We start from the raw sequence: 26,611 nt of genomic DNA on the forward strand, positions 1-26,611 counted from the left end.
TAATGAATGAATAGTAGTAAATAGCAAACTATTTTAAAAGCCCAATTTTCTGTTCTTCATAAGAGATGCATCTAAAATGTTAAGCTATAATAGGAAAAAGTAAAGAGCCAATAACTCTCCACTAAAATTTGTTGTTATTATTATTATTATTATTATTATTATTATTATTATATGATTCTAAGAACTCCATCCTTGCTGTCTTCTTAGGAGATCAAAGGACATGAGAAATGGTACCGCAATAACAGAGTTCATCCTCCTAGGCTTCCCAGACATCCAAGGCTTACAAGCCCTTCTCTTCATAGTGATCTTTCTCATCTACATATTAACCCTTTCAGGCAATGGACTCATTATTTTCATTGTCTGGGTTGAGCCCAAGCTTCAAACTCCAATGTACTTCTTCCTCTGCAACTTAGCCTTCCTAGAGATCTGGTATACCACCACTGTCATCCCCAAACTCCTGGAAACCTTTGTGGTACCAAAAACAGTCATCTGCACCGCCTGCTGCCTGCTGCAGGCTTTCTTCCACTTCTTCCTGGGCACCACTGAGTTCTTGATTCTAGGCACCATGTCCTTTGACCGCTACCTGGCCATCTGCAAGCCCCTCCGTTACCCCACCATTATGACCAGCAATCTCTGCATGCAGCTGGCCCTCAGCTCCTGGCTAGCGGGCTTCACCATCGTCTTCTGTCAGACAATGCTGCTTGTACAGTTGCCTTTCTGTGGCAACAATGTTATCAACCATTTCTACTGTGACGTGGGTCCCATCCTGAAAGCTGCTTGTGAGGATACCAGCATTTTGGAAATACTGGGTCTCCTGGCAACCATCCTTGTGATCCCAGGATCACTCCTCTTTACTGTCATTTCTTACATCTACATCTTATCCACCATCCTACGGATTCCTTCAGCCACTGGCCGCCAAAAGGCTTTCTCTACCTGTGCCTCTCACCTGACAGTTGTCTCTCTGCTCTACGGAGCTGTCTTGTTCATGTACCTGAGACCCACAGCACACTCCTCTTTTAAGATTAATAAGGTGGTGTCCGTGCTAAATACCATCCTTACCCCCCTTCTTAACCCCTTTATTTACACCATTAGAAACAAGGAGGTGAAAGGGGCCCTAGGAAAAGCCATGACTTGTCCAAAAGCTCATCTTGCAAAGTGAAACCTGCAATACATCAAGAGGAGCCTAATGCAGACTTTAATACAAGGACTGACAGTGAGGCAAACTTGTAGAAAAGTCTGATAAAATCTCCCCCTATGTACCAGATGCTTTAGTACAGTGTTATCCCGAGACAGAGATATGATGGTTAGGATCTTCATTAAATTATGTAAACTGAACCTATATTTGTTACATATAAATGAACTGGAATTTCTTCTTAAAGGGAACAAGTCACCTAATTTTTCATTTAAAAAAAAAAAATGTCTTCTGATTTCCTAAGATGCATGAGGCAGAACTCAGGACTTTCTTAATTACGAGCTAAAGTGAAAAGAGCAAATTCAGAAACAAATGTCAGCGAGTTTAAAGGTGTGTGAAGAATCCTGTTTCCCTCTTTTATTAATACGTTAGATTTCTGAGGCAGCCTAAGGAGACAGAAGGCAGGAAAGAGACAGGAGTCTGACCTTCAAGAGACAGGGCTGTATGTATTAGTGCACACAGTGAGAGGCCGCCTCTCTCCCAAGGAAACTGAGGGCTTTGCCAAGGGAAAAAAAAAAAAAGCTGGCTTCGACCCTTTATAGGTTCTGAGTAAGGGTCTTGGGAATGAGGAAATTGTTGCAGCTGTAGGGGGCTACACATCTCTCCTTCCTGAAAGTGTTGGCCCAAGGGAGAGAGGCTATCTTGGGAGACGGTCTCTACAAACATTCTTTTCTGCACTGACTCATAAGGCTGACCAAAGTCATCTGTAATCTCATAGGGATCCTGTTTACTACTGAGGCACTCTATCAATAACTGTATCTTGTTGTCCCAAGCACAAGGCATCCCACATCTCATTTCCCCAGGCCTATTGCTTTACCATAAGAGAAACACACTGGAGTCTCGTTATCAATGCTGATGGATGAACTTTCAAAAACATCTAAAAGGAACCTTCCTTCTATTTGATCACATGTTAATAAGGCCCCTCCACCTTGACATAATACATAATATTAGGTAAGCCTAAAGGGACTCATTCCCAGGTAGTAGAGAAAATTGAGGGCATCTTGTAAAAAGTTCTGATTTCTATTTCATGGATTTTTCCAATTTCTAGAATTGAGTCTCAGTAGATCAGGCACAAACAAAAGATGTCCCAGTGATAACATACCTGAGGGCCTTATCAGAAAATTCCCCTCCTGGTTCTATGAAGTTCATGACTTTGAAGGCTCGCCTGCACATTTAGCATGTGCAGTCCCTACAGGCAAACACACACTTGGGCAACATATCTGTCACGGTGACACAGAAGAGTCAGCTTGTGGTAGTGACTATTACATATGCCCTTTTCCCAACAGTGAAAACTACCATTTAAAGCCCATTCAGACTCTTATTTTTAAAGAGATTATTATCTCAATGTTATTATCTCAATCGCTCTGCCTAATTTTCTCTAAGAGAAGCAGCCTCATTGGAAATAATAAAATCAAACAAATGGACATTTGAAAGTAATGTGTGAGCTTAATCCCATGAATTTTACCCAAGGCCATTTAGAGAATAGTTGAAATTGTCTTGAAATAAGAAAATAGAGTCGTGTTTAACAGTCTTTAAAGAATAAAGTAGCAGTGAAAAAAGGAAGAGAAGAAAAGAGCAAATGTGATAGATAGAAAAAAATCTGTGTCTGGTTCAACAGGCCAAGAGATGCCCAAGTAACTGAGAAGGAATCTGTGTGTCCCTTATACACACTCAACATGCATGTGAGTGTGGAAGACATTAGCACTTGAATCAGTGGGTCTCAGTCAATCTGTTGAGGACTGAATAGAAGAAAAAGGCAGAAATACTCTTTCTTTTGAGCCAAGACAGCCATTTCATCCTGATATAGCAGAGCACCTGATTCTTGCGCCTGCTGATGCCATGGTCCACAGCAACACCCTGCTTCACCCACCTGTTCTCAGGCTGAATTACATTTTTTTCAGTTCCCCATTTTGCAGGCAACACAGATCCTGCACCGTCTCAGCCTCCATAATTGCAAGAGCAAACTCTCATACTAAATCTCCACTAGTTGCTACCCTTCTCAGGGTGCTTAGTCTCCCTAACAATAGAAATTAAGAATGGACTAAGAAGAAAGCTCAAAAACAATTTTATTAGACTTTAAAAAGAAACCCCCTGAGCATTCAAGCTGTAAATTTCAGCACCTGTCTAGAGAAGGAAGGTGGACAAGAAGAAGAGAGGAAAAGGTCAATTGTAAGCAGCAATCACATGGAGGGGGGGAGGGGGATGTCGTGGAGGGAGGGGTACTTCAGAAAAGAATGGGAAGGCTCAAAGTAACAACAGAGAAAGCATGCTTAGGCTTTGGCCAGTGCTCTAAGAAAGAGATAAAGAAGAGAAGGGAACAATTAAACCTGAGTCAGGACTCAGAAGGGCAGACAGACCTGCAGAGCCCTCGAAGTGGCTCTGCCTGAACTGAACAGATCAGGTTTCTGAGAGGGGAAAAAAAAAAAGAAAAAAAAAAAAAGTACATTATCTCATTAAAGGGATGACTTCCTCCACTCTCATCTCTTTTACCATGGTATTAGGTGAACCTGCATTCTGGAGGGGTGACCTCTTAGTAAGGTGTTAGATCTCCCCCCAGGCCACCAGGCCAGAGGCAAATTCCATTCAAGGTTCTGTAACATCAACTTTCCCCTCTGCAGAACCCTAACTACCTCTCCATCAAAACCGATGAACATCTCCAGTTCAAAGTACATTAAGCCGCCTACACCAATGTGTCCCACGGACTGAAATGATTTTCAAGACATGGCTGAGAAGAGAAAGCCTGCCCATGTCACCGTGGGACATACAGGGCATAACTGACAATTGAAATGTCAGTGGCCCGGACAAAAGTGAACTCGGATCAGGGAAGGCAGTCGCAAAGCAAAGAGGCACCAAAATAACACACGAAGGCAAACTGAGGACACCACCATCTTCTTACTGAGCTCCCAACGACACTCCAGTTTTCAGTCCCGGGACCAACAGTCTTTATTAGTCTGCCCTTTTTACAAGAGGGTCAGAGTTGACAGGCAGACGTGCCGGCAGCGCAGCGACAGCTGAGTGTGCACGCAAGAGCTAGCATACGCAAGAGCCAGCATTCGGACTCGACGCTTTCCGTTTCTATTCTTCCACGCTCAGAGGAAAACAAAACTGCGTGGGAAGGAGGGGGCGGGGTCCCTCGTGGAGGTGTAGATCCCAAAACCAACGTGAAAGATGAAAACAAAACCCCGTAGGAGGTAAGCCACGAATCCCAGACCCAGGGAGTTGATTGATTTGTAGCAAAGGGAACTGGGCGTAGAGGGCAGCGGTCCAGGGAAGGCTTTTCCCACATGGGTCTCTCTGGGGCCCCCAGGCCTCAACCCACAGAAACACACCGAGCCGGCCAAACCTCCCACAGCCTAGACCGACTCCAGCACGGGCTCGGAGGCGGGGCGAGCCGGGGCGCTTCCGCTTCCGGGCGCGGAGGCCCCACGTGTTCCGACCCGCTGGGCCCCGCGCGACTCGGATCCCGAGCAGCTCTTTCGGCCGGGAGTGGGTGGGGGAGCACCGGGCAGGGGAGGAGCCGCTGGAGCCGCGGGAGACGTGAGTGTCCGGGGGACCTGGCCGGCGAACGGGCACCGCAGCGGGCGGGGAGTGCGAGCCGGGCGGGGCAGGAGCGTGGGGAGGGGCTGTAGACCCCGCCCCCCCGGTGCCCGGGGATAGCGGCTGCCTAGGGAAGGGGCGGCGGCGGGGTCCCCACGGCCTGGGCGTTGTGGTCCTGTCACCTCCCCGCGGCCGGAGCCGGAGACGGGTGGTGCTCCAGGCTTCTTCTCTGACCAGCCGCCTCTTTCCGCCCCCCCTCTCGGGCCTGCGGACACGCACTGTGCCCCTCGGATTGCATCCATGCCAACTGCTCCCGGGACCCCAGAACCCAGTGGGGAGTGGTCTAGGCCCCTTGACACCCATCTTCCCCGCTTCGCCAGTCTTTACACCCTGCCGTTCACATTGCTCAAGAAGAACCCTTTCGCTGGCTTTCCCTTCCCTCCTTCGCGGCGAACCCCGCCCCCTTCACGGGCGATCTTATCACCTGTGATCATGCCAGGCATTGGAGACCGGCTCGCTTCACCTGTCGTAGTGACAGACTCAGAACTTCCCTGTAGCTAGAGGCTACTGTCAGCTCTTGCAGCTTTCTTCTTCCTACCTCTAACAGCCAGTTCACGGGCCTGTTCTCCACCTCACCGCACCAGCTGCGGGACTTGTCTCAGTCGACTGAAAAGTTTGCTAGTTTATATTCCATGGCTGCACTGGTCCTCTCACACACACTTTATTCCCCCTGAGCCGTGGCTGTCTGTTCTCGGTGCTGAACTCCCCAAAGGGAGGCATATGGGCCCAGCTGATCTTGAATTGCCTTGGTCCTGGACAGCAGCACCACATCCAGGGTTTTGATGACAGGCTACCCTTAAGAAATACTTCTCGTTCTCTGTCCCCGCTCTGTAGGTGAGAGCCGGGGAAGCTACGCTGGAATCGGAAAGCTTCTCTCTTTTCAGCTTTTCTTCCAAGCAGCCCCATGGACCTTGATCCAGAAAACTACCTTAAAGAGGTGTCAGGGTGGCCATGGAAGGCCTGTTGGGAGAAGCACGTGACAGCTTAGTAGTTGCTTTGTACCATCTGTCTTGAGTAACTTTCTGCCATTACTGGACAGAGTTGGAGGGAAGTGCGACATTGTTCTTCCCAGGACCACCAGACACTGATCTTTCCCCCTCTCATCTCCACATACATACCCTTTTGCTCTCTGTATACTTGCAGGAGACAGTCATTTCAAGGGCACTGCAAGATTTGCGTCACCATGAGGGACTCCTGTCCTTACAGAATATACAGGTGACTATGCAACTTGACAGAGACATAAAACGGTTCTAGACTTTCTGCTTTTGTTGTCTTCTTGCCTGAATGTGGACATCACTGGATAAATTTGTTCCTTTCTGGATAAAACTTCACATTTACTTCCTTTGTCCATGTAGTGGGTACCGAGTTTAGCACACATGAAATGCTTATTAAACACAGAATGCTGGGCCTTTGTGCCCAGAATCTGTGTGTGAGGCCGAAGTGGTGCTATGTGGTCTGTATTGATCACTTTGAGAGCCACTGTGATTTTTCCAGACCTCATGGCAGCCACCTTGCGGAGGTTTGAGGACAAAGACTTGAAAATACTAGTAGTGTTGCCTCATCTTTGGTGGGTGATCTTACCATTCAAGTCTGAGTTATTTGTAAAATTAAATGCCTTGAAGACAGAAAGCCAAATGCTCATCATCCATTATGGCAAGTTAAGGTGAAATACTGATGAGGTTTTGTTTGTTGTTTTTTGTTTTTCTTTCCCTAATATTGTTTTGGTTTTGATTTTGTTTTTTTGAGACAAAGTCTCTCTGTGTATCCCTAGCTGCCCTGGAGCTCACTATGTAGACTAGGCTGGCCTAGTACTCACAGAGGTCTGCCTGTCTTTGCCTCCGAGTGCTGGAAGTAAAGGCTTAGGCCCAGCTCCCTTGATTTTCTTAATTCCTTTGATAAAGTGCTTGCTGCTCAGACCACACATATATTCCAGGTTTGTGCTGTGAATTCCTGATATTGCTGAAGTCCCTGCTTCTTCCTGATTGCCTGTTAAGTTTAAGGTCAGAGCCTTTGCTTTCTTCCCCCTTTCTGTTCAGCACCTGAAATAGTATGAGATATAAAACTGAGGCTCAGTGTTTATGGATTGAACCAACTCTCTGCACTTCTTCCCTCAAAATTTCCTCCATTGATATTAACGCAGTCTGTCTCTATTGAACAGCCAAACAGGATAGACTTTAAGACTTTGAAATACTTAGTACCAGTGCCTACAGCTGTCCCCCATGAAGGACTTGTTACCAGGAAGCCCTGGCACCCACTGATTTCAGTGCTTCTGCATCTAAGTTGGGGCATGTATTTATTGAGCTCCCTTTCTACAAACTACCTGGAAAAGTGCTAGGCCCAGGAGCATATCCTTGCTTAGGGGACCTAGCTCACCAAGGAAAACCCAAGAATGACTGCTGGGTTTTCTTCTGCTCTCTCAGATTCCTCTTGGTCAAACCACAGAGACTGCAACCTTTATCACATATCTATCTGCAAGAAAGCCTCAGATCAAGCCAGAAGGAAGTCACCTAGCATAGAGTAGTGGGTAGCCAGGATGTATTAATAGTACAGACATAGAAAGTAAGTTGTCCTGAGTTACTTACATCCACCCCTGGGGATCCTCCGGCTACATTCTTGGTAGTTACCCTGTTCCCTGTTGTGAGATTGTCATTGACTGTGTTTGTTGTGGGAATTTATTGTGTCTGCTGAACTTTGGCTGCCAAATAATAAATACTGATTTCTTCCTGGTGGGTGTCAAATTTGATGTCCCTTACTTCTTCAGCTTCAGATTAATTTGTGGTATTTTGTCTTAAATTTGTATGTAATGATTGACCCACATTATTTAGGTCAATAACTAATTCTGGGTGTTATCCATTAAATGTAGGAAGCTTCATGTCATGTTGAAAGTTAACGAACATGGTCAGGGTGGCCAGATAGGCAATTCTGGCCTCTTAAAATATGTATTTAATCCAGCCTATCTCAGTTCTTTAGTAAACCTCTTTGATCATCCCTCACTAATCCATTGTGAACCAAACAATAAACAAAGTACTTGTCTTTGTTCCTTCTGAAGCCCCTCCTATCATTATAAAAATCCAGTTAGCTTCTCATAGGATGATCCACTTTGCCTTTAGACAGGAAAATCATCTCCTTCAAAATGAGCTGACACAACTGGTCCAGGGTGCCAGGTCTTTACAGGGTAGAGCAGGGAAGAACTGTTTTTATCATTGCTACCTACATCTGTGTGTGTGTGTAACAACAGAGAAACATTTTATTAGAGACTTAATTGCTCTGGTTTTTGTATTTTCAGTTTACCTTATTCTCAATGACATTTTTACAACCAGCTTAAACCTTAATGCTGACTACAAAGGCAGTCAAATTTCAGTGTAGGAGATCATTAAACCCCAGCCATACTGACCTTCCTGTACCAACCACTACTTAATTGGCCTCTCATTTCTTCCTGTCTTCTCCTTTTCTATTCCTCATTCTATTTCTTAAAATCTATTGTAAGAAGCTTTGAGCTAATATTTTCTTGGTATTTAAATAGGACTTTTATAAAGGAAAAAGTAGAGGAAAAAAACCGTTTTCAAGGTGGGGCTAGAGCTCAGTGGTAGAGCACTTGCCTAATGTGCAGAGTTCTGGATTCCACCCCAACACTTCTGAAATCAAACCAGTTTTTCAGCATGGTTCAGAGCACACCGATCATGACATGTTTGAAGGCCAGAAGCCAGGGAATGCATTGCTTTCGTTTTCTTTGCCTTCTGGGCTGAGCTTTCACAGGACTTGAGCTATGCTCACTGGATATGAATCACATTGCCTCCTGCCAGCTGCAGAAAGGGAAGGGTCTTTGCTTCTGGTAAGTAGAAAGCTTGCTGGGTCCACCTTCAGTTAAAGACCACGTCATCAAGGTTCTGTCTCATCTGTTTTCAACAGCTCATTTCATTCAGGTTCTAGTGCCTCCAGAGCAAAGACTGTTGGCTTTTTGGGTTGAGTCTAGCACTTGACTTGTGCTTAGACAGTAAACAGACCAACCCTTTCCCTGTGAGATCTAATTTTTCTTTCATAATTAGGAAGAAGTAAAATGAAACCTTTGCTTATTATTTAAATCTTGATTTCTCAAAAGGATTTAAAAGAGCTTGAAGCAGAAAATAATGAGCCATATTGAGCATCTACCCTGTGCTGGATTCTATTCCAAGAGATTTTTGTAAATTATTTCATTTACTCCATAAAATGAGCATGTGAGATAGGTAGTGTTAACCACATTTCAAGGATAAAGCTGAGAGTTAGAGAAATTGTGCAGTGTAGCTTATGAAAGTAGAGATACATACCCAAGATTCCAGCACCATGTTACCGTTACATGGGAAGATGGGATGTGCATCTGTACATAGAACAGTTGAAATAAGAGTGAGAATTTGGCTAGTGGAAGGGCCATATTGTTGTATTCTTTAATTTTGTAGAGCAGCAGCCTTAGAAGAAAACAATTAAAAGTTGGAATTAATCGTTTTTACTTTAGAAAAGCCAAATGGCCCTAGTAAGCTCCACTAAGCAGTTGTGTTCACAGCCCCAGATTATGGGGCTGCATTTGGCATTTGTGTGACTTCCTGGAGAGGTGTGAACAGATAGCCACACCAGATAAGATGTAACAGATAGATCAAAGGATTGCTTCTACCCATATAGTTTGGTAAGCCATTGAGTACATTAATAACAAGTAAGGGGTTACTTGTAGGCACAGAGGTACCTGCATCACCAAACAGTCCACCCCAAAATGGACAACTCCCATAGTTCCCTGCTCAGTCTGAAAGTGGCTCCCTCAGCGTCTTCACCACTAGTTACTTCCTGTTTGTATCATCTTGGAGAGAGGCCTCATGAATCTTGTAACTGTATGAGCTTCCTGAATCAGTGAACTTCCAGAGCCTAAGGATCATTAGCTTCGTGAGGCTTAGGAACCACACCCCACCACCTCTCCAAAGGGGGCTATTTCATTTGGGAGGAAATAGTTGTACAGCACTCACTCCTTCCTGTGGCTCTTATGTTCTTTCCACTCTGTCTTCCGAGTTGTTCCCTAAGCCTTTGAAGGGTAAAAGAGGTGGCTGAGAATTTTCTTCCATTTCTGGGTGAGCATGGGGCCACAGTGCCAGAGTGACAGTCATTTACTCCCAGCAGCTTGACAGATTGTATCAGTCTCTGTAGTACCCACTTGGGGAGGTGGGGGAGCAGCCTTTCTTTCTGTATTAGAGACCGATAACAGCAGTCATCTGTGAGTATAAACAACTGTTTCAAAGGCAGTTAGGTATGTCTCATTCACATTAAAACTGCTACTGTTTCTGTAGTACTGGTAGTGTTTCCTCACCCCTGGCCCTCCTGACCTCCCTAGCCACAAGTATTCGCTTTGGCTTAACAAAAGTAGGTGTCAGTCACTCCCGTAGAGCAGGCTTTAAATGGAAGCAGAAAGCAGCTGGTTGCACACGTAGCAGTTTGCCATTATTGCAACAGCTGGCGTATCATTCCTAAAGAATGTTCATAGTGTAGAACATAGAATTTACATCTGGACAGGACCGTTGGTGACATTTCTCCCACAGTAGACTGCATAGCACCTTCTGGCACTATGAAAACCATCCAGCAGGTAAGAAGCTTCCAGCTCAGTCCCAGATTGATTTCTCGTGTCCTATCATCAAAGCATGCAATGTCTTCCGTAAGAGAGTCTTACCATTTAGTTCTAATGTGAAACCAGCAGCAGTGGCAATAGCTTATATGGAAGTGGGGTAGGAGGTGAGGGGGGAACTCAGGTCTCCTTGGCTAATAGCTCATAGGAATAGTGTGGGATTTTCATTCAGCAATCTTAGGACTCCTGGGAGTGCCCACTCACATAAGATGACTTCTGCAGACATTTTGATTGCTGTTTTTACTGCCCTTGCAGATTCTCTTCTAAGTCTGCAAGACACTCAGTGGATTAACATTATAGGATGATACCTTTTTACACTGAAGGCAGGGTCTCTAAAGGCTAATCATCCATTCCAAGTAAATACCAATTGGTCTAGGCACCTAAGAGAAAGAACTGTTATTAAGGCCCAATACAGCATGAAAGGATCCTATTGTTGAATCATTTGTTTTCTCAAAGAGCAGTGTTAGGTACAGTTGTGTAGATGGAGGCACTACTGTATTGCACACTCTCTAATCATAGTCATCTCCCTAAGCCATCCACTGCATGCTGAAGACCCGCTTTGCATTCCCTCCTGGGTTCTATGGGGCCGGCTTGCACTCATGGGCTCACTTGGGTAAGGGCAAGCAGGCCCTTACCTTCCGTACTGCACTTGCCACTAGAGTCATCTCTGATTCTAACAAGCTTCAGAATATCGTCCTCCCTCTGTCAGCCACACATGGCTGTTAAAGGGCCCTAGGCTAAGTGATCTCAGTATACCGTCCATGTTAGAGGCCGATGGCAGCGGTAGGCTGAGTATCAGCCTTAGTATGCCTTTTTGCGGAGAAACATTCACAGCATCCCCTGGAGGACAGCTGCCTGCTCCTAGGAAAACCTCAGTCTTTTTACTTGTAATGCTTTGTCATCCTGGTCTTGGTTCACCAGTTTATGGAACTGTTCAGGCTTCAAAGCTTTAGATAATCTCAAAAACACACATTTGGCCTTTTATCAACACCCTCCTAAGAACCCCAGCCCATGCTAAATCTTGCCACATTTGCCTTTCAGTGGCCAAGAAAGACTCCCTTCTATGCTTTCCTGATCTCATTTTGATTACTTTAGCATCATAAACACCCAATATAAACACCCAATATACATTCTGTTCTGAGTATTCAGATCCACCAGAATTTCTCCACCCAATAAAGAGCATGCCCTGCCATGGACTTAGCAAAGCTACTAAAGCCTTTTAGGAGTACCAAGGTCCCTCCTGAGTCAACCTCTTCACTATCCCTAGCAGCCCTGTCTAGCCTTGTGAACTGGGTGTCAACCACCACGTATCACATGTCCAGTTCCTTCAGTAATGCTTACCCTACCTCTGCTGTTTTCCAGTTCCTGATGATCCTGACGGAAGTTCTGAGCCAACGATAACCAAATGACCCTAATGGCTTATATGAGCTGTACTTGGGAGACTGGTCTTCCTCAAACTGCTTCAGGTTATGTGTACTCTGTCTCAGGGAGGGATGAGTAGTTATGTGTCTCAGTGTCTCCACTTCTTTGATACTTAGATTGATCCCATCTGCCCTCACGTCTTATAGCCTCATGAACCAGGCTATGAGAGACTCTCATACTTTGTTTTACCATCTGTTCAGTTAAAGTGTTTCATGTGTACAGCATTCCCTTATTCTGTACAGGGCCACTAGTCACCCCCTACCCCATCATGCTGAATCATGAATTTTCTCTTCCTTTGTATTAAAGGTTGGAATTAAGGGGTATCTTCTTTCACTTTTGCCCTCTTCACTGACTGACTTTCTCACAGAATCCCAGTTTTTAAATTGGAGGTGGTAGAATGGAGTGCTTTTTAGGAGGGATCTAGTTTGTACTGTCTCCCTTACACCTGCCAAATGTAGGAAATGACAAACCAACACCACCATCTCATCTTACCTCTTTTTTCCACCTTCTGCCAAGTTAGAGGACAGCATTCCCATGTCTTTCCTGTCAGAATTCCTCCCTTACATGGACAAGCTCTTCCTGGACAGACAGCTGAGCTCAGCTGTTTACCTTTTCACTCACAGCAATGGCCATAATTGCTACCTTAAACTGGTTATGACCACATCCCATATATTCTACTTTCAGGATTTGTGTATATTCTCAAGTTCATCAGCTTTTGGAGGAATGCCTCCACAGTTGCATGGTAGGCCCAATTCACTAGGGAGGCATGCGACCTCATACCACATAGATAAGATGGTCAACTTGGCACTCCCCCAAAGGATACTCCATTCTCATGTCTTCACCTTGGTGGCATGTCTTAGTACCCATTACATGAAGTTGCCACTACAGAAAGGAAGCACACTATTCCATATCAGAAAGGTGATACGGGATATATATATCGCATGCAGAAAGGTCATCACATCAGAATTGCCTCTGGGTATTCTGGTCTTAGATCAGTCTTAGCTGCATGCCTTAACCTGTCACAGTGACTTTGCAGCTGCTCCTCCCCAGCTTATCTTTAATTCTTTCAGACCTTGTTCACTTACCAGTTGTGTTGCATGTCTTTTGAGGGGAGTTGTGAACAAACAGTTCTTCACCCCTAAATAAAGTATTATGGCAGACCAAAAAGAAATAATTCTATCCAAGTTTAGTTTGGTGATCTGGTGATTTTATTACAGGAGTATGGGTGAGTCAAAGGCACTTACATCACAGAAAAGATCTGCCCCAGCATGGGTGACAGTTGATGAAAACTGTCTCCCTGGATCTCCCTGCTTAAGTTGAAGGCAGTGCTGCCAAGGAGTCTGCCGTCCACATCAGTTGCTTACTGCTTATATAACCTTGGGGATTAGGTTTGATGAGTATGATGGCTCAGCTTCCTGAGTCTTGTAAGTTTTGTAGACATCCTAAGCCTTGTTTCATCACCTCCCTAATGAGCTTCACTCTTCCCTCGGGAATGACTATACATCTACTAAATATAATCATTTAAGTCCAACTGCTAGATATTGTCTAAAGACTATGTTCTAGTAAAAAGGTCACCCTTTTTCCTGTACCTAGAAAAGATATCTTTTAGGCTACAAAATTGAGTATTTTTTCGTGTCCTGTGGTTTTCTATGCTCAAGAGAACTGAGTTAGAGCTAGCTCTGTCATGTGACACCTTCAGATAAGGGACAAAGACAGCTGACCCAGGAATAGTAGAAAGGTCTTGGTTTTAGTTTCCTCATGCCTCTCTCCTAATCATTCTTTGTGTACTCTAACAATGTATGTTCAAGAGGCCAGGTCATGAATTGAATTATCCCCAAAGTGACCTGAAGATTACTCCGTCACACTGAAAACCACTGAGAATGTCCTGTTTACTTACAATGCAAACAATAAATTTGTCTTTATTCACTTATCTACCACACATTTTGCTAGACATGGTTCCATCCTTCCCAGAGACAAAAACTCAGGAAATGTTGTATGCCCTCATCAGTTACGAAGCAAGTACTCACTGTTTGCCAGACTTTGAGCAGGGTACAACATGCCCCTCCCTTCAGACCCTGTATAGTTTCATGAGTTATCCTGCCACCAGAGGAACAGGGTTTTTTTTTGTTGTGTTGTTGTTTGGTTTTTTGAGACAGGGTTTCTCAGTGTAACAGCCCTGGCTGTCCCTGGAACTACCTCTGTAGACCAGGCTGGCCTTGAATTCATAGAGATCTGCCTCTGCCTCCCCAAGTGCTGGGATTGGTGGGATTAAAGGCACCACCACCCAACTCAGAGGAACAATTTTTACAACACAATGCATCCTGTGAAATGGAGAGACTCAGGCTTTTATTATTCATCACCTGGGAGCGGGTCAGTTAGGAGGAATTCAGAAAATAGATTGGAAGGAAGAGTGGAGTTAGGCAAGTGAAGGCTTAGTGAAGGTGTTTCCCAGAGAAGCTGAGAAAATCCTGTTAACGGGAAACAGGAGATAGAAAACAGTGATTTGAGCATGGCTCTCCTGGAATTGGCACTCATGGTAGAAAAGAGAGGGCCCCAGAAGCCAGCTCTTAGAGAACCTTGAGTATCAGAGATTCTCTAGTGAGTCAGAAATCTGGAGGGACTGGAGAGATGGCGCAGGGTTCATTAAGTACACTTGCTGCTCTCCCAGACTGAAGTTCTGTTCCAAGCACTGAATGTCGGGCAGCTCACAATTACCTGTAATTCCAGCTGCAGAAAATCCAACAGCTTCTGGCCTCCTTAGGCACCAATACACATATTAAATCAAAATCAATCTTTTAAAAAAAAAAATCACTTGAAGTCCATATAGCATACTAAAATTATTTTTCAGGAATACCATGAAAAGTTAATGGTAAAACCAATCCAAGATTACTAAAACCATTAGTGATGAGCTAGAAACAAATGAAATTCTACCCATTTTTAATTCTACCAAGAAAAAATACAACTTCACTACAGATGGGCATAAAGTTGAAAACAAAACTGCAGACTATCAAGAAGTAGAGAAATTTAGCACAAGATGACACAGGAATGCTAGAACTAGGCAAGATGGTTTAATGGGTAAAGGTGCTGCCGAGCTTAGTGACTTGATCCCTAGAACCCACTTGGTAGACAGAGAACAAACGTCTGCAAGTTGTCCTCTGACCTCCACATGTACACCATGGCATGGCCACAATCACACACAGTTTTTAAAAAGAATTACAGAACTATCAAAAACATGAAAGCTATATTGCAAATGTTTGAAAACAATATAACGAAATAACTTGGATTAAGAGAAATTTGGGAACCATGTGATCACTGGCCATGGGTCATACAAAGTGCAGCAGAAGTCAAGGTGCAGCTGGCTGGTCAAGTGCTAACCTTGAGGGTTGGTTGCAGGCAACTGCAGTGCAGAACAAAATGATTGACAAATAAGGAGTCCCTGGGATAGATAACATTCTTGTCTGGAAGAAGACAGAGCCAAAAACAGTTGTAAAACTTGAGCTCAAGTGGTTCCCTCAGCACACAGTACCTGACAGAGGCCAGTGCTTTTCCAGGGTTGAGACTAGGCATTCAAATATGGTAGTATGTTGTGCTCAACTAGAGAGTTTAATGCAGATGAAGATGTGATGCATTTGAAGACATTTTGTTAGAATTAACAAGACTAAATGAACTAGGAAAATATGAGTATACATATGGAAAGATGTGTTGGCTGCTAAGGTAGGAAAAAAACATGAGAGTGGAGATTCATTCATTTTAAGTGCATTTATTGTATTCTTGGTAATGGGCTTTGGAGAGTAAAATTCACAGTTCCTAACTGAAAGGATGCAGAAGTGAAAGGTAAATGGCGCTGGTGGCGGCACTAGTTGCGGTGTGGAAAGGTCACTGTCACGGTCACGACAGAACCCAGTGTTCAGAGCTTTATTAGGAGGGGAAGCAGGGAGAGAGAGGGTTCAGGCCTAGAGAGAGAGAAAGGTGGTAGGGGAGGGACCAGAGCAGAGCAGGGAGAAGAGGGAGCGTGGTGTCAGCATCCGACTTTTAAGGCGCATACATAGTCACCAGCGCCCACTGATGACATAAGACACAAGACCCTGAGCTGCACATGTGCAGGAGTGAGGGCAGGATCCTAACACTAACATCAAGAAATTTCACAAGGAAAATAAATAGGTAATGACAGAGGTGGACCCAGGTTGCTTTTGACCCACTTAGGTGATTTCCAACCATGTGTAAGGGTAGAGAGAATAGTATCTAAGGAAATGTCTCAGAAGACACAAAACCTAAGCTATGTCTTAAAAGATAAGTAAAGTTTAGCCTAACTAAAGGTCACAGGTAGGAAGAGGAGTTGTAGCAGGAATCTTAAAAGTTCTTATTAATAAAATCAAACCCGAGGCCAGTTATTGGGGTGAATACTGGAAGGTCAGAGAGACAGAACAAGCCACAGCTATCTCACCTTGCCAATTCCTCAGCTGGTCCTGTTTCCTCAGACTGGAAGCCTCTGAGTCCTCATCCAGAATGAATCTCAGCTGAACTGTGCTGCTCGAAAGCCTGAAGCTTAACCAGCCACATGCTTAACCAGCCAAATGCTGCTAGTTTCTGGTCCTCACGCCTTATATATCTTTCTGCTTTCTACCACCACTCTCTGGGATTAAAGGCTGGCTTTCTGGGATTAAAGGCGTGTGTCACCATGCTTGGCTGTTTCCAATGTGGCCTTGAACTCACAGAGATCCAGAGGGATTTCTGTTTCTGGAATGCTAGGATTAAAGGCGTGTGCTATCACTGCCTAACTAGTGGCTTTTCTGTTCTCTGACCCCAGATAAGTTTATTAAGGTACACGATATTTTGGGGAACACAATACCACCACAAGTAGTGTCTGACTTTCCTCCAAGCCAACCAACTGCCATCTTGGAGCATTCAGCTGTGCCCCTTGCAAATGATCCCAGCTGGGCTTGTTTATAGTTCTCCCCCCGTCCATCCAACTGCTCCCTAGGGTCTGTCAACTCAGCACATTCCCTGGGGGAGGGGCCAGAATACACACACAAACATACCAGAGAAGACTAGAGCAGGGCCTCCATCTTTGCAGCTATTAGGAAAGCATTACATCCCTCTGGGTAAAGCTTTCTAGGTGTGTCTCTCTGCGGGAGGAGTGACCACATCCCTCTAAGTAACCCCTCACCTGTTCTCCATAAGGTTGCCTAAAAAAACACTTTCACTCCCCAAAGTGAAGTTTGATGGGATCATGCGTCCATTTGTTGTTAGGAATTTAGGACAAGGTGTAGCTATTGCTTATGTTTCTCCTGGGAAGAAATCTTAACAATTCGTATTAAAAGGCTAAAGTGCATGGCACATGTGTAAATACTGTATGCATCCAGTTCAGGAATGGGGGGCATGGCTATAAAAGATAGCAAAGTGAATAACAAGATTAAGGCCAGCTAGAGTGTGATATGCTTAGAGAAGCTCATTCACTTAAGAAAAAAGCAGGAATGGTTGAAGGATCATCACCAGGGGAAGAACATCTCAAGATTCACTGTGACAGCTAACACTGGTAACACTGGATCAGGGTGTCCAAACTTTTGACATTGCAAAATCAATGTATCTACAAATAAATTGATTATATTAATAGTTATCCTGGAAAATGTGTGGCCCACAGGCTGCATAGACGTACCTGCCAAAGAATGGTGACTTGAAGATAGCAACTCCCGGAAGCAAGGAAGTGAGAGGAAAACTGCTAAGAAATAGCCATACACACGAGGCTTGATGGCACACGCCTTTAATCCCAGCATTCGGGAGGCAGGGGCAGGCGGATCTCTGTGAGTTCAAGGCCAGCCTAGGCTACAGAGTGAGTTCCAGGAAAGGCACCAAAGCTATATAAAGAAACCCTGTCTCAAAAAACCAACCAACCAACCAAACAAACAAAAGAAATAGCCATACACCTTGTAGCAGTCAAAAGAGGACAGAGTGGGGAGTGTTTGCAATAGGTACAGTCTTCAAAAAGCCCTGCTGTTGGCCCTCAGTGCAGTCACTAGAGCAGGTGGTACAGAGAGTGGGTAAGATAGACTGTAAAGAACTTTGTGTGCCCTGCATAGGGTTTCAGATGATGTTACTAACATTTTAAACAACTACTTTTTATAATATTGAGTAATGTCATTGGAAGTATACTTTAGAAAGTTAGTAGTTAACATTGAAGTTCTATCTCCCTTGTAAACATATCAAACAGTAAGACATTTAATCTCAAATTTACACTAACAGAAAATATCATTTCCATTCTCTTGATGAGAAAAGTCATTTCCAGAGAAAACTTGTCACTGGGCCGCACTCATGTCCCATACCTGCTAAGTGATAGCAGGCAGATATAGGCACTCTTATCTCCCCTTACTTCCCTTGATGGTACCCAACCAGTGATCTCAACAGAATGGCAAGTAGCATTTCTAAAGACATAACTGTCTGGGTGTACTGGATCAGAATGCCTTTTGGAGAGTAATACACAGCAAAAGCTTCACAACTGACTTAACTATATTTTACTCATGGTTGAGTACTGCAGGGAGCACACCTAGGAACTCATGGCTGTAGTTCAGTCAAGGTGGTAAGGACCACACTGAAGTAACAGGGAGGAAGAAGAGTAAACATTTAGAAATTTAAGAAATGGGGTTGGCTTAATACATTTTAAACAATGAGAAAGAAAGTTGAATCCAAGGATTACTAAATTGAGTGTGTTCTTAAGAATTGGTCCCTGCCAAGGCATGAAGAAGGGAAGCTTGCAAGCATGACCAGAATAAATGAGTGTCCTTTGTGAACTTGAGGATCACTAAGTCATTCAGGTAAAGATGTTTTACCAAGATGAAGACAGGCTTTTGGAGTGCTACTCATGTTAGTCTTTCCTTGCTGCTATTGTTGAAGTTCTTAAATCTCCAGGAGTTCCCATTTTACAACGGTTAATGTGTGTGATGCAGCCTTACATAAACTGCACCCACCCTGTTGATATCTCAGGTTATACATGTTTTGTGCCTGTGAAACAAACCATGACCACTGGGACATTTGTTAGTAGGCATTATGAGCAAGCATCCTTTCTTCGAGCCATTTAGGTACCAGGCTTTTTCTGTTAGGCCACCCACCAGCTCCCAAATCTTGACACGGAGACTTATTGTTAGTTTTGATTGCTCAGCCTAGCTTAGGCTCGTTTCTGGCTAGCTCTTTTAACTTAAATTAACCTGTTTCTCTTTATCTGTTTGCCTTTTATCTTACCTTTTTACCTTCTTTCTGTATATCTTACTTTCATTGCTTCTCATGTCTGCTGGCTTCTTCCTCCAGTGTGTCTCTCTCTTTCTTTCCTCTCTTCTTCTCTCCTCCCCTCTCGAGCCTAGATTTCTCCTATTTATTCTCTCTCCCTGCCAGCTCCACTATCCTTTTTCCTGCCTAGCTATTGGCCATTCTGCTTTTTATCAGACCAATTAGATACCCTAGGCAGGCGAGGTGAAACAGATACAACATGTCTTTACATAATTAAACACACATCCTTACATCGTTAAACAAATGCCGCATAAACAAAATTAGTACACCTTTACACAGTAGTTAAAGTAATATTGCGCAGCATAAACAAATATAACACATCTTTGCCTACTTAAAATAAAATTCTACAACAATGGGTAGCTCAGAATGTGCTGGCTAGAGTCTAGACAGGAAACAATGAAGCCAGACTAAAGTCAGCAGAAAGGAAGTGCAAGAAAGACATCAGGAGGTCAAACTACAGTATTAAGGGTATAGCAGTGTGCTGCTTTCCTCTGGGCTAGGAGCCTTGCCTAGGAAGTGAGGCAAATGAGGGTGGAGGAGCTTGCCAGGCTAAGTGGATTTCATTGCAACATACAGTTATGGAGACAAGGTGGTACTTATTTAAGAAGTGTGTGAAGGATTTCAGAACTGTTGTCTCTGTATAACTACAGGCATCTATTCTCTTTCATCTTTACTTCTCTATCCTAGGTCCCTTGGGAGGAGCCTCTTGAGGTACCCAGTCTGAAATGCATTAATGCCAGTGTGAGGCCTAAATGGTGTGATAACACCCAAGAACCAGGAAATGGCCACAGCCTTGGAACCAGAGGACCAAGATCTTTGGGAAGAGGAGGGAGTCATGATGGTGAAACTGGAGGACGATTTCCCCTGTGGGCCAGAGTCTGCCTTGCAGGGCGATGACCCTGTGCTGGAGACCTCTCACCAGAACTTCCGACGCTTTCGCTACCAGGAAGCATCCAGTCCTCGAGAAGCCCTCAGCAGACTTCGAGAGCTTTGTCATCAATGGCTGAGGCCAGAGAGGAGGACAAAGGAGCAGATCCTCGAGCTGCTCGTGCTGGAGCAGTTCCTCACTGTCCTGCCTGGAGAACTGCAGAGCTGGGTGCGCGGCCAGCGGCCCGAGAGTGGCGAGGAGGCAGTGACGCTGGTGGAGGGTTTGCAGAAACGACCCAGGAGACCAAGGCGGTGGGTGAGGAGGGGGAGTCCTGATCTGTGTGATGTGGAGGGGGCCTGTTTCCGGAAAGACTAGCTGTGGGGAAGAGTATGAGGATCCCATAACTTATCTTTGGGTTATGTCTAGATCCATGAGCCCCAACAGGGCAGGGACGTATGTGTGTATGAGTGTGACTTTCTAGGGTTTGAATCACCTGCCTGTGCCACCTGAAGGTTGGGGTCTTTAGATTCTTTGGATGTGGAACCTTGGGGTCCTCAGAAAGCAACTATTAGACTTCCTCAAAGTTCGCCTAGATTCTTAATCCCTTTCCTAGGATGGTAATCTGGGGGAGCAAACAGTAATAGAAGACCTGAAAGAAGGAAGAACGGAAACCTCAGGACCCCAGATGACTGAAATCAAAGTAGAATAGTACCAGTATATCCTCTGCCTTGTCTTTGCAAAGATAACTAACTGGTTCTTTATAGACCTGTGCAACTTGAGTTTCCCTTCCTCATCCGATTCCCTCTGGGGGTGTTCCTCCTAAAATAACCCCTGATGACAACCAAGAATTTCCTCCTGACTCCATGGTGACTGGAAGTTAAAATTATTCCCAGGTAACCATCCATGTTCAGGGCCAAGAAGTCCTGTCAGAGGAGACACTACACGGAGGGGTGGAGCCGGAGTCTTCCAGTGAGCAACAAGATCCAACACAGACCTTGACCCCTGAGCATCCCCTTGAGGAAGTCCTGCAGAGCACAGATCTGGGGACACCGGAAGAGGAGAGCTCGCAGCATGAAGGGGAGCACCAGCCTCTGCAGGAAAGTGGTAGGAAGAAGCCTCAGCAGGAAGCAGAGATTTGGGCAAAATGAACTGGAATTGGGGGGGGGGGGGTCTCCTGTACCAACAGGCTAGAAAATTGTAATTGAAAGAAAGCACAGAATCTTGATGTTGGGAGCAGAAAGAACCATCTAGAACCTGCCTCAATATGGGGCCAAGTCTAAGTAGTGGTATTCCTGAGTGCTCCCAGCATTCCAATGGGGTTATGGCTAATGGTGGATAGGATAATTCACCTTAGACCAGTTTCTTGACTCTCTTAACAGAAGTTAAGGCCACTCTGTTCACTAGAATAGAGGGTGCTTAGCCTCTTGCACTTATGTTACTGATCTCTGTCTCCTTTTTTTTTTTCCCCCTTAGAGGTTCCAGTGCCCCAGGATCCAGACCTTCCTGCAGAACCAAGGTCTGGAGACCCAGAGATGGTTGCTCTTCTCGCTGCTCTCTCTCAGGTAAATCCTATTCAGAATACGTATTTGAAGGTCTGTTGGGTGTTAGCCATATGCTAACAAATGTTAGTGAACCAATCAAGGATACAAGTGTGCATGCTTCAAGTGCACGTCTTCAGTTCTGTGGGTGTGCAGGATCAGGGAAGAAACTGTGAAATTAAATAATTGCTTTCAAGCCGGGCGGTGGTGGCGCACGCCTTTATTCCCAGCACTCGGGAGGCAGAGCCAGGTGGATCTCTGTGAGTTCGAGGCCAGCCTGGGCTACCAAGTGAGTTCCAGGAAAGGCGCAAAGCTACACAGAGAAACCCTGTCTCAAAAAAAAAAAAAAAAAAAAAAAAAAAAAATAATTGCTTTCAACTCCAGTCTGCATAGTCTCTTTACTTGTCAGAGGTACTAACTAAAGGGACTAATTGGGATCATTTGGCAGTATTTAGTACAATTTTGAAGTTGGGTGGGTTTTGTTTATCATTTGTAAAAATGGCTAATATGACTGCTGTGATATTTATGAACTATCCCTCTTGATAGCTTCAGATCCTTTCTTATTCTGAAATTAGGTGACTGAGAAAAAGGGATAGAATTCACTCCTGGTTTGGAATTGTAGTCTAGCTGAAGAAAAGAATGTCCTCCTCGTTCTGACTATAGATGCTAATATATGGGGTCCTTTGGGAAAGATTCCTAGAAAAGATGGTTTTTACAGAGACATCCCATTAAAACACCAAACAGGGAGATGAATGCTTTAAGCTCTGTTTTAAACAATACCCTGAAGAGGAATGTAGTCTGGCCTGAAGAAACACAATGGGTTGGAGGAGCCGAAGCAAGGTCAGTGCTTTCCTCCAGTGCTGAAGGTTCAGAAGCAGGCGCAGTGGCAAGCAGGCTCCCCAAAGGAAGCCTGTTAGCATTCCCTTTGTCTGTGGATGGACTCTACCCCAAAACACAATAGGCTGCCTGAAGCGTCTCATCCTGATTGGATCCTTGTGTCATTTCAGGGACTGGTCACATTCAAGGATGTGGCTCTGTGCTTCTCACAGGATCAGTGGAGTGATCTGGATCCAACACAAAAAGAATTCTATGGAGAATATGTCTTGGAAGAAGATTGTGGAATTGTGGTCTCTCTGTGTAAGGAGTTGCATGTATTTCCAGGGCATTCTAGCCACAAACATCTTTTTCCTATCGGAGTATAGGGAATCAAAGACCGTGGACTACGTGAACTAAAGTCTCACTTATGCATGCCTACCTCACAATGAGATTAAAGATCAGTTAGCTGAAGAAGATGCTCTCCTTCCAGCTGACAGGAAGAAATAAAGATGCTTGGAAAAAAGGAATGGAAACCGTTAATACAGAGCATACAGTTAGCGTCTTTTGAGCTTTAATAGTTAACTTGGAAGTAAACCTAGGAGTTTTGAAGCAGGAAAAAGAAAGGTAATCTGCTTTCCTCAACAAGAGGGAAGGAGCAAGGCTCACAGTACAGATCTAGTTACTGAGACTCAGGTGAAAGCACAAGAAATGTATGAGATGGGCAGTACTTAGAGGTGCCACGCTAAAGACTAGTAATATCTGACCATTTAACTTACATATTTGCTCTGCCACCTACCAGTCCATAACGATCTGCTCTTAACTCGGGAAAATATTGAGCCAATCGTGATGTCCTTTTTTCCCATCTCTTGAGCAGCATTTCCAATTCCCAGACTAGATGATACCTCTCAGATTAGAGAAGAAGAGCCTCAGTTCCCAGATGCCCATGAATCTCCAGAGCCTGCAGAACCAGAAATCCTGAGTTTTACCTATACAGGTGAGGAGTAGCAGGCGGCTCTGACCACCACATTGGACAGTTCCCTCTAGGCAGTGCACCTCTTTCCTCCAAGGGCCTTTCTCATTGGGTCTCTTCCATTATTTTGTCTTTTACTTTCTGTTACAGTCTCATTTTGTAGCCCAGTGGCCATACCCCGTACCCACGTCCTGGTTCTTCCTATATGCCATCCATCACTAATGTCTTTCTCTGAAAGCCAGACCCTTCTGCCCTTAGCCTCTTCTGTACTCTCTCTGTCATTTGTTAGAAAAGCCATTAGAAATCCTCTCGTGATAGAAGGTAGTCATGTTACTATAGCTTTTCCTTTTCTGTTTTTGCCCCTTCTGTAGGAGACGTGAGCGAAGACGAGGAAGAATGTGTTGAGCAAGAAGATACACACAGGTCTATTCTGGCAGACCCAGAAATTCACCAGACTCCAGATTGGGAAATAGTCTTTGAGGATAATACAAGTGGACTTAATGAAAGAAGATTTGGTACAAATATTTCTCAAGTTAATAGTTCCACAAATACTAGGGAAACTGTTCCTGGCCACTCCCTGACAGGTAGGCAACATACCTGCCCTCTGTGTGCAAAAAGCTTCACATGTAATTCTCACCTTATTAGGCACTTGAGAACTCACACAGGGGAAAAACCCTATAAATGTCTGGAGTGTGGGAAAAGTTACACACGGAGCTCACATCTTGCCAGGCACCAGAAAGTCCATAAGACGAACACTCCTCATAAACAGCCTCCAAACCGGAAGAATGTAGGTGCCCCTCTGACCCAGTCTGAGGGAAATACCCGTGTGGAGAAACCATATACCTGTGATGATTGTGGAAAGCATTTCCGTTGGACTTCAGACCTGGTCAGGCACCAGAGGACACATACAGGAGAAAAACCTTTCTTCTGTACTATTTGTGGGAAAAGCTTCAGTCAGAAATCTGTGTTAACAACACACCAAAGAATCCATGTTGGAGGCAAGCCCTACTCCTGTGGAGACTGTGGAGAGGACTTCAGTGACCACAAACAGTATCTGACACACCGGAAGACACACGTGACTGAGGAGCTCTATTTCTGCAGTCAGTGTGGGCGCTCCTTCAGCCATAGTGCAGCATTTGCCAAGCACCTGAAAGGCCATGCTTCAGTGAGGAACTGCCGGTGTGATGAATGTGGTAAAAGCTTTAGCAGGAGGGATCACCTCGTCAGACATCAGCGAACACACACTGGAGAAAAGCCTTTTACCTGCACCACCTGTGGGAAAAGCTTCAGCAGAGGATATCATTTAATCAGGCACCAGAGAACCCACACAAGAAAGACCTAGCTATGTGCCATGTGTGGAGAACTTTATTCGGCCCTCAACTGGGATGGGATGGGCTCTGTGGTCAACCTTAGAAGACCTTTTCCGAGGCATCTCTTTGACCTGCCCATACCTTATGTCATTTCTTCCAACAACCAAACAAAAGCCCTACCCAGAACTTATCAAATTTTCTCAGTTGAGGTTTCTCCTTCACTGGCATGCTCCTGCCTCTACCTCATGGGTGTGAAGTAGGAGATTTGGGACATTAAGAAATTTTGTTTATTATATTTTGAGAAACCTAGGCTGTTCTGTGTCCTGAAGACTACTTACCAGGCTCAACTTCAGTGTGGTCAAGGATAAATACTTAGGTCTGATAAGGGACCAACCTAAAGGGGTCTGTCCTTACTGGGCTCAATCCATAAAGCACACAGCCCTAAACTCAAGACAGGAGGTTTGTGTCCTAAGAGCTTGTCACACACTGATGGGCTAGCTGCAGGTCCTCACAATCTCACCTCTCCACTGTACCTTTCCTTTGATGCTGGAGACACCGGGGAGAGTGTTAAAAGACAAGTCCTTAAGGCTGCTTCACAAGGGTTTTGGCAAGCTGCTCCCTTCCCCACTGTCAGAATGACACCAAGTGCCATACCCTGCACAAAAGTGGGCCTAATCCAAAGCCCCTGGGGTGCACCATCCCCTGTCTAAATCCTCCTGTCATTAGCTTTTCCACTATTCAGCTCCTGTCACTTTTGTCCCTTACATGCCTACTGCAAGAAGAGGGAGTGCTGGAGTGCTGAAGAATTCAGTAAAGCAGAATTAAGTCATGGGGAAATCATGTCCACTCCCACCTGTGTGTAAGCCTGTCCTCCTTCCTTTGGGTTGTGAGAGGGAGTGTGGAGCACTGTGAGCATAGAAAGGCACCATAACCAGTGCAGAATCACAACTGACTGGGTCACTTCCTTTACAGAAGGGAAACTAGAGAAGATGTAAAAGCCACTTTGGAAAATAAGAAACAGCTCTTGCTACTGGCCAGAACTATTAGGACTATTGTGACACCGAGTCCTTAGTGTCCCTGTCTCAGTTCTCCAATGTCAGGGAAGATTACGAACCCTAGTACTTTGGACCCTGAGAATTCATCAGAAGTAAAGGGATTTTTATGTGTCTGTGTTATTTGGGTTTTTTTTTTTAATATATAAGTTCATTTTCATGTAACTGTGAACTAAAAAGTAGTATCTCCTGGTGGCCCCAGGGTCTTTGACCTGTTCGAGGTCCCCTGGAGGCCGAAAAACTCTGAACCTTGTGTGTCTGGCCATCTGGAAAGGACTGGGGAGAGATGCTCCAGAAATGGAGTACAGGGTGTGGGATTAAAGCATGAGAAGGCGATAGACTTGTGTGCCTGCTTGCTTCTTGCTTATTTCACAATCACAGAGGAATATGGTGGATTAGCAACACATCTTCCCAGCCCTAACATCCCAGTGGGGAAATTCTCTTAAGATGGACTAGTTCAGTTTTAATGCCAGTCAGCTGATGTCATGGACATGCATATGAAATAAATGAAGTGATACTTGTAGCCAGGTGCCCCCAATGTACAATTTGCCTAATCACTTCCTAGAGCTTCAGGTTTCTGATGCCTCTGAAGGCTATTTCTGCTTTAACTAGATTTGGAAGGACAAAGTTGTTTCCCACAATAGTAAGGGCCTGAAGTGACTAGCATAGCTCTGGGTAGAATGTGTACACATAGGGTGAAGCCTGGAGTTTGCACAAAGAGACTAATATTCCACCATTTTTCAACCACGTATCTAAAGTGTAAGCAGATTTTGTCCTATGAGAAATGTCACTCAAAGGGTAGTCTAATACTTTCATATTAGTACTTTCATACTAATCTCTTAAGGAACATAGAATACACTGGAAAAGAAATTGTCTGCTTGATTTTAGTAAGTAAAAAAAAAAATCTGTCAAGACAGTTCTCCGGAAGGA

General features: G+C 44.6%; 2 protein-coding genes across 5 annotated transcripts; both read left to right on the forward strand.

Annotated features, from left to right (window-relative positions):
- Nucleotides 1-220: 220 nt before the first annotated feature.
- LOC102915783 (olfactory receptor 6X1) lies at nucleotides 221-1,159 on the forward strand. Its single transcript, XM_006981225.3, has one exon. It carries the CDS (start codon nucleotides 221-223, stop codon nucleotides 1,157-1,159), a length of 939 nt encoding a protein of 312 aa, XP_006981287.3.
- Nucleotides 1,160-4,614: 3,455 nt separating this feature from the next.
- On the forward strand, nucleotides 4,615-26,017 carry Znf202 (zinc finger protein 202). Of its 4 annotated transcripts, XM_076576057.1 has the most exons (9): nucleotides 4,671-4,729; nucleotides 5,933-6,004; nucleotides 11,790-11,893; nucleotides 19,815-20,310; nucleotides 20,889-21,099; nucleotides 21,469-21,557; nucleotides 22,541-22,670; nucleotides 23,224-23,343; nucleotides 23,691-26,017. In XM_076576057.1, the coding sequence occupies exons 4-9, from the start codon at nucleotides 19,909-19,911 to the stop codon at nucleotides 24,659-24,661; spliced, it is 1,923 nt and encodes a 640-aa protein (XP_076432172.1). In that variant the 5' UTR covers nucleotides 4,671-4,729; nucleotides 5,933-6,004; nucleotides 11,790-11,893; nucleotides 19,815-19,908; the 3' UTR covers nucleotides 24,662-26,017. The 4 variants fall into 4 exon arrangements, with proteins under 4 accessions (XP_006981288.3, XP_042136626.2, XP_015855208.3 ...); XM_042280692.2 differs by lacking the exon at nucleotides 5,933-6,004 and having other exon boundaries at nucleotides 4,627-4,729; XM_015999722.3 differs by lacking the exon at nucleotides 5,933-6,004 and having other exon boundaries at nucleotides 4,646-4,729; nucleotides 19,815-20,306.
- Nucleotides 26,018-26,611: the final 594 nt, after the last annotated feature.

Source organism: Peromyscus maniculatus, chromosome 7 (genome assembly GCF_049852395.1).
Source record: "Peromyscus maniculatus bairdii isolate BWxNUB_F1_BW_parent chromosome 7, HU_Pman_BW_mat_3.1, whole genome shotgun sequence".
Classification (NCBI taxonomy): domain Eukaryota; kingdom Metazoa; phylum Chordata; class Mammalia; order Rodentia; family Cricetidae; genus Peromyscus; species Peromyscus maniculatus.

What these genes read in the sequence shown, in the direction of transcription:
- Znf202 (XM_006981226.4), top strand. Translation starts at nt 19,909, where the DNA reads ATGGCCACAGCCTTGGAACCAGAGGACCAAGATCTTTGGGAAGAGGAG. An exon ending in TTCTCGCTGCTCTCTCTCAG is followed by an intron (nt 21,558 to 22,540) that starts GTAAATCCTATT and finishes GTGTCATTTCAG; the next exon opens with GGACTGGTCACATTCAAGGA. An exon ending in CCTGAGTTTTACCTATACAG is followed by an intron (nt 23,344 to 23,690) that starts GTGAGGAGTAGC and finishes CCCCTTCTGTAG; the next exon opens with GAGACGTGAGCGAAGACGAG.
- LOC102915783 (XM_006981225.3), top strand. Translation starts at nt 221, where the DNA reads ATGAGAAATGGTACCGCAATAACAGAGTTCATCCTCCTAGGCTTCCCA.